Source organism: Coturnix japonica, chromosome 1, assembly GCF_054131305.1.
Source record: "Coturnix japonica strain WE chromosome 1, WE-NBRP24, whole genome shotgun sequence".
Lineage (NCBI taxonomy): Eukaryota > Metazoa > Chordata > Aves > Galliformes > Phasianidae > Coturnix > Coturnix japonica.
This window is the reverse complement of record NC_140663.1, coordinates 45,475,843-45,490,107: the sequence shown is the minus strand read 5'-3', so window position 1 is coordinate 45,490,107 and position 14,265 is coordinate 45,475,843. Positions and strand designations below refer to the sequence as shown.

General features: G+C 42.8%; 1 protein-coding gene across 48 annotated transcripts in view; it reads left to right on the top strand.

Annotated features, from left to right (window-relative positions):
- The window catches only part of TNRC6B (trinucleotide repeat containing adaptor 6B), a 134,547-nt gene that overhangs the window by 44,429 nt on the left and 75,853 nt on the right, over window positions 1-14,265 (top strand). For 10 of the 48 annotated variants that reach the window (XM_085517280.1, XM_085517253.1, XM_085517287.1 and 7 more), the window contains exon 1: window positions 4,902-5,154. The exons of 35 other annotated variants lie outside the window; for them this stretch is intronic. Coding sequence is in view for 10 of the 13 variants with exons in the window: in XM_085517287.1 (XP_085373413.1) it covers window positions 5,150-5,154 (5 nt within the window). In the remaining 3 variants the exon portion in view is untranslated. Of the gene's footprint in view, window positions 1-4,901; window positions 5,155-5,247; window positions 6,107-6,531; window positions 6,973-7,425; window positions 14,158-14,265 lie in introns of those variants that run through there. 3 more of the 48 variants (XM_085517117.1, XM_085517122.1, XM_085517170.1) reach the window with 3 other exon arrangements.

The window sequence follows — 14,265 nt, the reverse complement described above, 5'->3', positions numbered from 1 at the left end:
TGATTTCTCTTTCTCCTGCCTTGATAGGTTTGCTGACCTCTTTGCATTTAATCAACTCAGTCATGTTTAGGGCTCATACCGGTTTGTGTTAGGTTGGTGCATACATCTGAGTATTTAACAGCAGTAGAGCTTGTAGAATTTCCTTCAGAGGCAGCTAGCTGTTACTTCTGACATTTCAAACCACAGCCCTGTACATGAAGGCAGATTACTCAGGAAAGATATTCAGCTTACTTGGAAAGATCAGTTCATGGATTTTTACCGAAACAAATAATTCTTTTTGCTAGAAAAATGAATCGGATTAAGGAAAGCTTTTCCAGTAGTAATCCTCTGAGTATGCATTTGTTTTGAATTACCATCAGTATTTTAAAAATATATATATTCTCTTCTTATCGTATTGTGGTTCCTTTAATGCGAACAAAGGAAAATGGGTTGGTGCCAGTTTAAACCAAGATGCCAGAAATTCCTTTCCTCAGAGGTTTCCGGGCCAGTGACTGAACTCCCCACACAAAAACTCAAAACAAGTCAGAACAATTTGTGGAGAAGTACTGATCTGTCTCACCATAAATAAAAAAGTATCTACAGAAATCAAACTGCAGCACAACTTCCTTTCAGGTACAGGAGGAAAACAAGAAGCAGAAGGTCTAGAGAAAGACTAATGCTTTCATTACAGGAATCTTTTGTGAGACATCCCTTAAACGTTTGTGAGAAATCTGCTCTGCACAGATAGATGAGACTGAAGTGAATAAGGATGTACTGAATTTTGGTAGAGATACGTCTAAAGGATCCATACAAGGAGGCGATCCTTTGCGGTGATGTGTTTATAGACATGAAAGTTAGATTGTTCTTTAAATATTCTAACCTTAATGCCTGCTCCTGTTACATTTAAAGCTTCTGGCCTTAAACAGAGGGGAGGGAAGCATTTAACCAGTGAGTTTATTGCTGCTTTTGAGGTGCAGAGTAACAGCTATTGTGGATGGAAGGACAGTTGAATCAATCCTCTAACTGGCACGGGAATTCTCGTGTTGTAAACAACAGTTAGAAAGCAGCAGCTTGCAGTGTATATGAGCAGAGTGGTAGTCTATGCTGTTTCCCTGAACATCTGTTCATATATTATCTGTGCAGGTTTCCTTGCTCTTTGTGTTAATGCAGAGTACTCTCATAATTCGCAAGGATATGTGTGTAAATGATTCCTGCAACTTCCAAAAAAACCTCAGTTGGCTTTTGGAAGAGACTTGACTGAAGATTTTGGGAAGACTTGGAGAGCTTGTTGTTTGTTTCCTATCATGAAGTCTCACATGATATGCAATTTGCTTTCTGTGTATGTAGCTTTCCAAGTAAGTTTGGAGTCTCTTGTCTGGTTTTGCTTGAGGGAGCAGGAGGAGAAAGAAATGACAATATATTTACTATTACCAATGCGTTAAATATCAGTGATTGCCTAGAAAAGAGATGGAAGTTTATTTCCTACTGAAAGGAGGGCTTCGGAACAAAGCAAAAGATGATATTTTGTGTGCCCTGGTGGCGCAGTGGTTAAGGACGCCGCCTTGCAACACTGGGGCCCGGAGTTCGAATCCCCCCTGTGGCGCAAGTGGTAGAAGTGCCGCTCTGCTACACAGAGGCTCGAATCCCGGGGGCTGGACTCGATGATCTCTAAGGTCCCTTCCAACCCGCACGAGACTATGATACTATGATACTATGATGATGATATGATATTTTCTGGCTATGTCTGTTGGTAGCTCATCATCATCATAAGATGTGCTTTGAGATTAACTGCAGCAGATGCTGCCTTTTGCCTGGTCGGAGGTGCTGCAGGAGGTGCGAAACAATTATGGGAAGAGTCTGCATAGGACTTGTATGCTGGTGGAGCCTTGGCATCAAAGGAGAAGTGGATGTGCAGGAAGCTGGGATTAGCGTGGTGGAGATTCAGCCGTGTGTGACAGAGACTGGTAGGAAATGAGTTTTTACTTCCATTGTTGGTGGAACAACTTTGTTAAAAGGAAGATAGAAGGCTTTATGCTTCTCCACTTTGGAAAGGGAATCTGAGGAGATAGAACAAGTGGAGGCATAGCGATGGATTATTCATGGGCTGAACAGTAAGGGAAAGTGTTGTGGCAGATTAAGGAAAAATTAGGTGGAAAAGTGGGTGTTCTCAAAATTTCAAAGCTTTGTCTTGGCCTTGAAGTAATGCGTAGTTCTTAAATGTAATGTGCTGTGTGTGTTCGGGTCTTTTGCTCTTCTTTTGTCCCTGCCAAGAAAAGAGATCTGACTTCTACTGTGGTTCCAAACCACCACTGCAATATAAACTCTGCATACTAAAGTTGGATACTGTGTTCCTCAAATGCACTGATAAGTGCCTTTGAGTATGGGAAGCAACAAGCGGTTCTAACCTTTTCAGAAACTGCGCTTTTCCTACGTTGCTCACTTTTAATCACAGCATTTTTCTGTGTGAAAAGAAGCTGCATTATCCTGTGGCTGCTAGTTTAAAAAAAACAAAACACCTGCCAACACTGTTTTCACAGTTCTGCAGCGTCAAATGTCTGACTGCTCCCTGAAGCTGGGGGAGGAGAAGAATATATGGTTTTCCTTAGGAATGAGTATTTTGTCCTTGAAGAATGCTTGGACACTTCAAAGTCTGAACTCCTACAGAGGGGAGGCCATCTCTTGAACAATGGCTTGTGTACAATTGCTTTGAAGACTTCAAAAAGAAGGCGGATAAAAAAGTTGATAGTTGATACAGCCAGACTCAGCTATTGTCTTTGCTTTGAAAACTGGCAGGTATTTTGGTACCTCTGTTTGCAGAAAAGAATTAAGAAGTGATCTGAACTATTTGATATCCAGGAACTTGACACAGGCATCTACCGAATTTAGGAAGCAAGATGCTTAGGAATCCTGATTTTTAACCTTAGGTTTTCACTTGTTCTCTTGAAATAAATAGCGTGGCATACGTTAGAGCACACAAGGAATAGTTAAGACTTGTAATTTTGTTCCTTAAATTAAGTGGTTTTCTGCTTACTTTTTTTATTAGTAGATATTGCAACTACGTGCATTTATATTCCCACCCTCAGACCTGCAATGCTTTTAACTATATCTTGGGAAAAGACAACGTGACCTTTCTAAATCCCCTTATCTTGAAGAGGTGAACAAGCTGCAGTTGGTGCTTGCAAGCACAGTGATCCAGGTCAGTTGATACTCTGGTGACCACTTTTCCTGCTTCTGTCACAACAACCACATTTGGGGTTGGACTGGGGAGGAAACTGAGCTGATGAGCTGCAGTAGGATGGAGGGCCTGCAGGCCTCAGTTCACTTTGGAAATTGCCTCTGATACTCTAGGAAACAAATGGTTCACTAACAGAAAAGGGGAAAGTTGGTGAGAAGGCATTTGTGCTATGAGAAATTTGTTAATTCCTCAGCAGAAGCATCAAAAATTATGTCCTCAGCTGATCTGACATCTTCACTTCCATTACATCAGCTATGAAGAACTTAGTGAGGGAATAAATAAGTTTTGTTACCACAGGTAGAATGGGCAATACGGATGGTCCGATGGGATGAGTGATGTAGGATGGTAAGGGTGCAGCCTTCAAAATAAGCAAGGTCAGATCAAACTGTAGGACTTTGAGCAAAAACAAAATGGCAGCCCTGCAGACAGGGTGTTTTGCATAAGAGCCAAATGATCCTGAATCCTTTTAAAACAGCTTGAAGATCTGCAGATCAGCCAGGACCTGCTCTCCTTGAGGTGACTGCTAGAGAGTATGGTTGATATCCCAGCTTACCTGCTGGACAGCAGAATATCCCTGTATACATAAAGTTGAGGCCTAATTTACTGGTTTGGTATACAAAGATCACCTAGAAGGTTTGTCTGTGTCTAAAACCAAGGTGCAGTTTGATGTGAATTTAGAAAAGCACTCTCCTGCCTCAGCTGTAAGAGCACAGAGAATCCCTGGCTATGAGCATTTAACGCGCGTGTCTGCTCATAGTAGATGCTGCTGTCCTCATAGGAGCACTATGAAGCTTCGTTCAAGTTTTTAAGATGCTTTACGATCCTCAGATGGAAGGTGCTTAGAAGTGAAGTGTCAGGTAAGTTAGTATATAACGAGGATATAACTTACTAACACTAGCTATTCATAGAGCTGTCAGCATCAGAAAGCTTAATGGTTAGGACCCGTAGTCCGTGTTTTTGACAGAATGGTAGATTACTTGGGAACTTTTATCCACACTGCAAAATGGTTTTGTTCCCTGATTGTTTGCTTCTTGCCCTCAAAAAGTTTTCCAGTTTGAAAAGCTTTGTCTGTGGAACAACAACACAACAAACTTCATAGCCATGAAGGAGAATGGCTGCTCCAAAAGTAATGCCTCCTGTTTTATTTTGATGGCCTGTGATGTCAGAGGTGGATGTTGGTGGTACAGCAGTAAGGATTGAACCTTCCCACCAGTATCCCATTATGTTTTATTGCCATGTGGCAGAGGGGCAGTCTGACACCATGGTGTCTGACGTGGAAGTACAGATGAAGTAGAGGTGTGTCATTGCATTCCACTGAGTGGAAAAAATGCACCCACCACTATTCATCACATCCAAGCAGTGGATGTGAGCACAGTGCAGCAGTGGGTGGTGAGTTTCAGTGGTGGTGACGGCCACGAGAAAGACAAGCCGTGTGATGCCCATGAACAGTTGTTACACCAAGGAAGAGCCTCTCGATCAGCTCATTTGTGCAAAACAGTGGCTTACTTGGCGCATCTAGTCGCCGTCAGCCGTCTCCCCGGGCGCGTCTCCATCGCGGGGCTCTTTCAGACACGCGTTGCGCGGCCCCTTTAAGGCGGCGCGGGGTCGGGCCCAGTCGCGTGATTGACAGGTCGGCGGCGTCACGTGACCGGGCTGTATTTGAAGGTCACAAAAAGCTGCTTCCTTTAGAGAGAGGGAGAGCGAGGGAGGGAGCGGGAGAGCGAGCGAGCGAGGGAGGAGGGAGCTCACGCCAAAATGGCCGACGGAGTCTCTGCTGGCTGCTGAACATTTGAAATTGAGAGAAAAAAAACAAAAAAAAAACAACAACAAAACAAACGCGAAATAGTTTCAGGATTCTTTTTTTTTTTTTTTTTCCTCATTTCCATTTCTACCTTGTATGCCTCAACTCGCTGGATTTAAGCACTGCTGCACTTTATGAGGTTAGTGGCGCCCTTATGTTTTATTACTGCGATGGTTTTTTTCTGTTAATTTTTTTTATTCTTATTTTAATTACCCATTCGTCGGTGTTAAAGAGCCCGACCCGGCCGTGCCCTGCGCTGCTCCGCGGATGTCTGTGTGCGGGGCTCCGGCGGCGCCTGCGGAGCGCTTGGGAAAGATGGCTCTGTGCGAGTGCGGCTTTGGGGGCGATTCGTCACGTAAAGCACCTGGGCGGGATGGCTGCGGCTCCTCCGCGTTCCCCCGAGCCGCGCGGCTACCAGATCGTACAGAAAATCTCGTTCTATTTAAATGGAGGCTCCCGAAACAGCCGTTTCTTCCCCGCAGCACCCCGAGCTCTTCAATCTGCTGCAAAAATTTGCATACACGGAGCTGGCTTTGCATTCTTCCTGCCGCCGGCTCCGGCGGGGACGGATGGGGGAAACGCTCGCCGCGCGTCGGCCCTGCTCGGGAGGGGGACGGGGAGAGGCGCCGCGCCGTGCGCTGTCCTGGCGGGGCTCGGCGCAGCTCCGCGCTGCTCTCCCTTCCCTTCCCGTCTCTCCCTCCCCTCCCCCGCGGCGGGCGAAGCGCGGCGCTGCCCCGGCGGCCCCAGGGCCCTCTCCGCGGGCTCGGAGTGGGGCAGGCGCGCTGGCAGCTGCAGGGCGCTGCTGGTGTCTGCCGCTCTTCGGAGCGTAAGCGTTCCACGTTCTGTTGGTAAATATAGGGGAAAAGCGGCGTTTTCTCGCCTTTCCCCCGCCCGCTCTCGTACTAACGATTGAAAGGCAAGTTAATTTTGCATCTCCCTCCAGAAGCGAGCAGAAAATTAAAGGGAAATAGCTGAAGCTGGCTGTGCACAGGCACCTCCCCCTGCATTGTAGGAGTGTGATGTAATGCTCCTTCTGTGAGGTTAAATGAAAAAATCTCTCGGTGGTGGTGCACGTTCTTCATCTCCTCCTGGTAGGTCCTTTGGTGCTTTTTACATTGGATGTCGAAGCAGCAGACGATGATGAAAATAAAAGAATCTACTTACAGATTTTTTTGTGTGCATCGGGTGCAATTGGCAGGCCAACTTTATAGATCCACAAGATGGATCGTTTAACCTTTCTTTGTGGCCTTATATTTGCACAGCTGAATCCAAACGGAGGAAACACGTATGTCTTCATTGCAGTCTCGTAGTATAGTTCAGATTCCCCTCCCCCTACCCTTGGCTGGAAGGTATTTTAAATAATCCTACCGTATATCGATTTTTCTCTTGGAGATTAAAAGGTGTTATCAGTTAAGGTGAGCCTATTAAAAAGAGCACTCGAATTTGGTCTTAGAAACTTCAGAGGTAATGTATTACCTAGTTCTTATATGATGTAACGTACTTTTTTCCTGTTTAGGATTAATGAACCTAGTGGAATCTACTCTCACGTTGGTAGCATGTAGCTGAGTGGGGGAACACTGTAGACACTCTTTGTCTTTGGCCTGGTGGCTGAACTTGCTTTTGTTATTCAGAGCCGCCCTGGGTTTAGTGGAGCCCTCATGTAGCCAGAACCGACTGACTGTACCTGTTGATTGGTGAACTTCAGGAGTACAGTTCCCAAACACAATGTTACAGATAGGATTCCCGGCTCAGTTGACCAAACCATCAGTTACATAGTTCCAGTGGTAGTGGCCATAACTTAGAATGGTTGAACCATGGGGCACGCCAGCTTTGTCCTGGAGCAGCAGTGCTGTGGATTAGGAGCTCTGCTTGGGGAAAGTCCTCACCTTATTCGGCCTTCCTGCATTACTCTCCATTGTACGCTGTCAGATCATGCAAATGCTGATGTGTCTTGATGGTATGGAAATAAGTTGTGGGATATTCTCTAATACCTGCAGCTGTTCATAACTATAGAAGCTATCTCAGATGCTTAATGTAGTATTGTAAAAGTAATCACTGAAAATAGTAGAAACAATTCCAGTGTGTAGTCTCTGTCCTTTGAGTAGGTTTCTGAGATGCTCTTTGACCTACAGAATGGCGGGGTTTTCAAAAGGAAGGTCTGGACAGTTGTCAGTGCTGTACATTCAGTTTGCCCTTGCGGTACAAAAGGAACAAAACAGGGGTTTGGTCCATTTTGAAGGACCTGACACGAGTTACGTTTCCTAGATGAAAATTGGAGCATTACAGCAGTGCCGTGTTGGGGTGCATGAACCTTTTTGCTTCATCCAGTTTACAGCAATGGCAGTAGCTTTGGAAGCTGATTTTATTGTTCTGTTTGCATTTCTCTGACAATTGTTATTGGTGTCTGCAGGAAACGCTCTTTTTTCCAAGACAGACTGTTTCAGCAGACTAAAAACTGCAGCGAATTCTGTAGTCAGCAGAGCCCCTGGAGTTTTGTGCTCGACATTTCAGAGATAATTGACGAGAAAGGCCTTATTTCCACTGAGCGTCAATATACAGGAGCCTGCAGCTGGAATTGAAAGAAAAAATCGAGGAAAACAAGTGTCTGAAAAACGTGTGCTTACTTTTTTCAACATCCTTCTTTCTTATTTTTTTCATCCTTTTTACTTCCCACTGGGAAAGAGGGAAAAGAAAATAAAAGAGAAACTAAAGAAGGTCTTGCAGTCTGTGCTGCTGGTCTCAGATAAAAACCTGTTGAGACTTTTGTCTTTGATTTATTAATAGATGGCTGTGTAGAGTAGAAGCATCCATCTCTACAAGCAAAGAAAAATTCACCATGTGAGTTCACAGACAGTTGGAAGAATATTTGCCCCTTTCCCATTCTATTAGAAAATTCTGTTGTGGCTTGCACCTTGAAGCGGAACTCCTTAATTTTGGGTTTCATAGAACCACTTTGCTTTTGCTGACGTGAATGGAAGGTGTTGCCTTGGTATTGTCTTTGCTTTAACTAGTGATTTCATTGTAACCAAAAGGCACAAGGATCTTTATGGTTGCATTTGTTTGCTTGAATTGATTAATAAACCTGCCTCATTCTGAAGGGCTGCTTCAGCAGAAGGCCTGGGTTCCTATATAAACAGTTCAAAATGTGAGACAGGGGAATAAGACATGGGAAGTTCAGCCCTGAAAAGCTGTGTTTCAGTTTTTTACCAAGGGGATCAGGTGTAGATATCTGAGTTCCAGTCCTGTAACCTTTCAGAAAGTCTGGTGGAGTGTGCAGTGTGACAGCAGGGTGGCAGTAAGTTGGGTTTCCACTTTGGAGAACTTTGCTGAGGAAGCTGGTTAGGTTCAGTGGCTAAACTTTAAATATTTGGCTGTAGTTGTTGCTGCAGAATTAATTGGATACACAGATCTGAGCTTCAGTCGAGGTGACTAAAAAGACACTGATTCTCAGAGCAAGGTAACTTCAGTATTTACTTGAGGAAATAGCAAGTTCTGTTAATAACACAACTCTGGAATTTAGTTGATATAATTGCATGTGCCACACTTACAAATCTAAGAATCACAGAATGGCTCGGGTAGGAAGGAACTAAAAGGATCATGAATCTTCAGCCCCCTGCTTACAGGCAGGGCCACCAACCTCCTCATTTAATCATAGACCAGGCTGCCCAGGGCCCTGGTCAAACAGGCCTCAAACACCTCCAGGGACAGGGCATCCATGACCTCTCTGGGCAGCCTGTTCAGATCTGTGTCAGACCATCTAAAGTGAGGTGTCAAGGAAAGATTTGGCCAGTTCAACATCAAGGGCAAATGTGGAAGTATCACGAAGATAAAAAATGCTGTATGCTGAAAGTGTTTCCGTGTTGTTGTAGTGGTGGTGCCATGAGTGCTTTGAAGGGCACATGAGAAATGGTGCCTTCCTCTGTCTGTGGTGAGTACCAGCTCTGGAGCTGTGCATCCAGCATGTCTCACTGCCTAAATTCTTTCACGTTTGTGAATCTGTTTCTAAGACAAGGCGACAAAGCAGTTCATTTTTTGTAGAGACAAAGCATTATATTTTTGGAGCATTGCATATGCAAACTGTGGGCTTTTTATAGATGGTGCCATCCACACACTTCTGAAGCGAGTTCCTAAAGCTTGATGGGTATTGTCAATTTAAGGGATGTTTTCCTTTCTCTTTGTGTAGTGTGTGCTGGGTTATAGTTGAGGGCTGAAATGCTCTGCTGCTCTATAGTTACGGACTTGTAATCATTTCAGAGAAGTCATGGAAGAAGCAGCTGATCTAATATTGGGATATTATGTTATGGATAAACCTCGATTCATTTTTCCCCTCTAAACACAGCATCTATTAGTGCAGAACAGTCATAAGCTGCTGCCCATCTGTGATTCCACAGTGGTGGTTTGCCACAGCCTCTGTATGCACAAGTGTATGTGAAACCAACTGCAACAAGGCTGCTGGAATTGAGTTGTTAAAGTATATTCACGCCGTAGCCTTTTTAGGTTCTGAACTTTTTAGGCTGGCTGACCTATATAAAAGCAGGAATGGTTAGATATGTATTCTCTTAATGCCACTTAACCATTAATTAGGCTTCAATTCACTTGTTCCATTTTACACATACTCTTTGGCAGATACGCACAGATGTGTTGTCATCATAATTCAATCTGTATTTGAGAGCTTGATGATGCCTGAGCCATCCAGTTCTCCAGGATGTAGTGTCCTACATCACCTAAACCTCCCTTACAGTCTCTCTTCTGGGTTTCCTCCCATTTTTTTACTGGTTTGAACTGTATTATTTGTAGTAGAAGACACTGCAGTATTCAAGTGTAGCTGTGTTAGCGTTCTCACTGAAACATTTTTATTTGCACTTATACAACATACTATTAAAAATACATAATTTCAGTTACATAATTGTACTAGGGCCCAATGTGTAGCATGTTACGTGAGTTCTGAATTTATACTCTACGTGTATTTGTCTACAAAACATCTTTCTTTGGCAAGAGGAAGAACTACTAGTAAGAAAGTGAGACTGATGCATCTTCATGTGTCACTTTGCCAGCTAGATAAACAGTGGGCTTATGCTCAGTTTTCTGCTCTGAACAATTCACAGAGATAATAATTCATGTAATCGCAACATACAGATGAATGTTCGTGTTTTATTGTGTGGAAATTCTGATCTGGTTACCCTCCCTGGATTATTTCCAGGCTTTTCTGCCTCTTGCTGAAGTGAGGTTGAGGTCAGTAAAAGTGACTTTCTGCACACAGATGTGGGAGGAAAAGGAGCAAAAGGAATCAGAATGTAACTGTCATCCTTTGCTGCCTCTTCTATGTGTGCTTCAGGGATCTGTCATCCCATGAAGCAGAATGGTCATTAGGCTCCTTGATTCTTATATGAATTTTGAGATGGTATGAACATTTCCTTGGCTGTCATTAGTAGCCGGTTGCTTTATTCAAAAGAGATTTGGCTGTAAATATTTACAACAATAAGTAAAAGTAGTTAAACACAGTGAAAGTAGATAGAGGATCTTCTGTTTAGGTTACATATATGTCATCATCTGTCCAGTTCTCTTTTTCTTTGTGGGTATGATGACAAGTTGATGAGCAGTGGTTGGAATCTAAACGCTGACCAAGGTCAAACTGTTTTTAAGCATAGTTGGTTAGCCTGAATCAAAACCCCAAAAGCTTCTTTAACGCTTCCATACAAGAATACACCAGCTGAAGCTGCATAAGTCCAGCGTAGCAACTAATGGCAATTGTGATTTAAATATACTTCTGTTACAAAGTCACATTTACATTCTTTTTTGGGTTATGTTCAGGTTATGTCGTGATTCATCTTAACCAGACCAAATGATGCAGAGGGAGGATGTGGACAAGGCATTAGGGTTATTTTTGCTTGGTTTGGTTTCTACCTGTGTCTTGTAATCCTATTCAGGGCTGATCTAGATTACCCTGGCAACGGTGCTTGTTAACCATTGTACAAGCCCTGCTGTTGTATTTGTGTTCGCTCCATCTAATGGAAGCAGGTGGATGGTAGCGTGCTGGAGGAAGCAGAAAACAAAATCTTATTCGGGTGAAGATTTAATCTTGCTAGTAATTGTTCGTGCCTGCTTCTTCAAGATGGTATTTCTTCAACTTTCCGGGGTCTAATCAGCAAATATATTTCGAAAGCTGCTGTGATAAGGTGCTAAACTGTTAGTAAATGACCTGGAACAGGAGAATTGTAAATGCTGTACGTGGGTAATGTTTCACGGCTCTGAACCATTTTAGTCCTCCTTGAACACATGCTGTCTGAATTTGCATTTTACCTCCTCCTCTTTGCATGGGAGCTATTCTGGAACTGTTGTTTTTGATGAAGTCTCTGACTGTTTTTGTCTCAAAATAAAGCAGTATTCTGAATTCATTTATGCTGCTGTTGTGTTACTAGTTGGGAAATAGCCTTAAATTTATCACTGCCCAAATAAATTCAGTGTCCCGATACCGGAAAAAAACTACAGTAAGTGCGTTCTTAGCAGATTTTAGGTAAAACAAGAAGCAAAAGAAGATAGTAGGTGGAGGCTATGCTAAATCCTAGGATTTAAGCTGAAGGCAATGACTTGTATTGTTAGCTAACATACCATAAAACTGAGTTGCTTTGTTGTTAGTCTAAACATGCCTGCATGGTTTGGCTGAACGGTCCAGCCTTTGGAAAGGCAGCCTGCCTCGATAAGGTTCTGAGGTCAGCTCTTCTCCCAGGGTGTGGATCTAAAAGCACTGCAGACTGTTTTAAAGGTGACCAGCTGCGTTTGCGTGACTGCTTCATTGGAGTCCAGGAAAAGCTGAGGTTCACTGCTGTCAGTCTCCATGGCATTCTGCCTCATCAGATAATGAGAAGCGAAACTTCTACAGCAGACATGCAAGATATTATAAGCTTTCAGTTTATGTAATTTGTCTTGATCTTTTTTTCTTAAGAAAGCTAATATTTGAAATGATAGTTTAGTTAATGCTAGGTATTACAATTAAGGTTGAATCGTTTTTGTACTGCACATTCCTAGGCCATTCTCTGTTGTTAAACTAAGATTCTTAAAATATTAGTTGTTGTAATTGCTTGAGCTGAAGCATTGCATGCCATGTGTACGCTTAATATAAGCTGTTAAAAACAGATTTCATCACCGGCTCAGTAGGTTAATAAGAACAAGGTCGTAGGTTGTTGAGTACTGGAAGTTAAAATTGCTTTTAGGGCAGATTTCATTTCACTTCGTTTTGTGGGTTTGTTTTTTTTGTGTGTGTGTGTACATGTGTGTGTTTTTAACAAAAAACGAAATGTCTGCTTTGTAATAATCTATTTTCCATTTTACTATTTATTTCTTTTGATATCTGTGAGTATATTGTATGTATTTATGTAGTGCATGTTAGCAGTTAATGTATTTAAAAACTACTAAGTATCAGCTGGCTCATGGAGACTTCTTAGCAGGCTGTACCAATTACAGCCGCAGTGGAAAAATTGCTCTCAGTTTGTATCTTGTTTGTGGAAAAGTCTGCAAAAACAAAGCAAACGCCGTCCTGTAAGGTAGAGTATGGATGGAAGAGGAGCAGCAGAGAAATGTGGAGGCTCTCTGAAGGCCACACAGCAAGGCAGTCAGTGGCAGAGCCAGACTTGAACTCAGAAGTTCCTGGCTTGTGGCCTGGGGCCCCAGCCAGTCGTGCACAGCTGTACTGAATTGTGAATAGAAGGATGCTTTCCTTTTCCTGATGCTTTATGGGAACAGAGCTGATTTAAATAACTCGATAATGTGGATTAAAAGGTGGAATAGTGTATTTCACCTTTCTCAAGATCTCCAGTGCTGAAGGTTCTGTGTTTTAAGCTTGCATTTAATGATTGTGGATTTCCACATCTACTGAAGAATATGGTTAATGGAGCTGGATCGTACATGGTAATAAATCATTGTGCGGGGTCTCGAGGTCAAACTAAGGGCTTCTGCTGCGAGTAGAGGTATTCAGGGCTTAAAGCTGCTCTGCATACTACCTTGAGAAATCCTAATGTTAAAAATATGCATAAATAAATCCCTGAAAAGCAGACAGTTTCCTTTGATGTTTCAAAGTACAAGTTAAAGTCTAGTTCAGACACAATCCTGAAGTATTTATTCACTTTCTATATTTAACGCTCACCAAGTTTTTAATGAGGTTTTGCATATTGTTATCCTTCAGTGAATTATGAAAGGCTTTCATCATGTGAAACCTACAGAACAAGAGAGGAAACCTCTGTAGATTTTCTGTGGATGCACAGACTGTTGGTTCATTCCTGGAGGAGAAACTTTGATAGCTTTTATTGAAGGACAGTTTTGGTTAATTGAGGTGCTTCCTTTAGGTAGGAGGCCTTGATTTAGAACTTCATTCTATAGAGTGATTACAAGCTGTTTTTCTGTACCGTTGAAAATCCAGGCATGGATTAGCAAATCTGTTTTGGTGGTAAAAGGGACTTTTCCACACAGTTTTGTTAGTTCCAAGCTGTTATAGCAAAAGAGAGCTTGGGTTGTATTTTCTCAGGTGCACTGTTTACATACATAAGGTTTCTTGCAATCTGTGGCCCCAGGCAAGTTCACAGTAGGGATGTTTTCATGAATTATTAGCGTGGCACCTGGTGGGGGAAACAAACAAAGCCAAAGCAAACAAAAAGAACCATAAGCAACTCACTGCATTACCCTGATGTCCTACCTGTTTGCTTTTGTCTGTGGACTATGTGACAAATCTTAAATAGCTCTTAACAACAACAACAATAAAAAGGTTCAGGTACTGTAAACTTGCAGAGTATTTGACACTGTTTGATGGATGTAGCATTTTGATCCTTCTTTGCTCAGCATGGCATTGTGACTGTCTATTCAGAAAGAACTGTTAGTGGATGCTGGTGCATTTGGAGGCTTCATTTAAGACTTTTCATTGGTAGTGACAAAAGTTACAGTAAGTGATCAGTACCAATGGTCTGTTTCTTGGGGTTTGGTTTTTTTTTCCTCCTAACTCACTGTCCTCTTATACGCACCCTGCAAACTGAAGCAGATAAGAAATGCTCTCTGCAGTAGTTTCCCTTTCAGTTTCAGCTCTTCTGGTGTTTACAAGTCCCGGTTCCTTTTGGCTGTGGCTTCAGACGATGTTCAAACTGAACGACTGTTTCAGGTCTGTTGCGCAGTCCTGGACTGCTTTTGGGATGGACGTTGCTTTGACAGTTCTTGCTTTATTCACCTCTTACAACTGGTAATACATTAAACCGTATTGTTCTTCCCA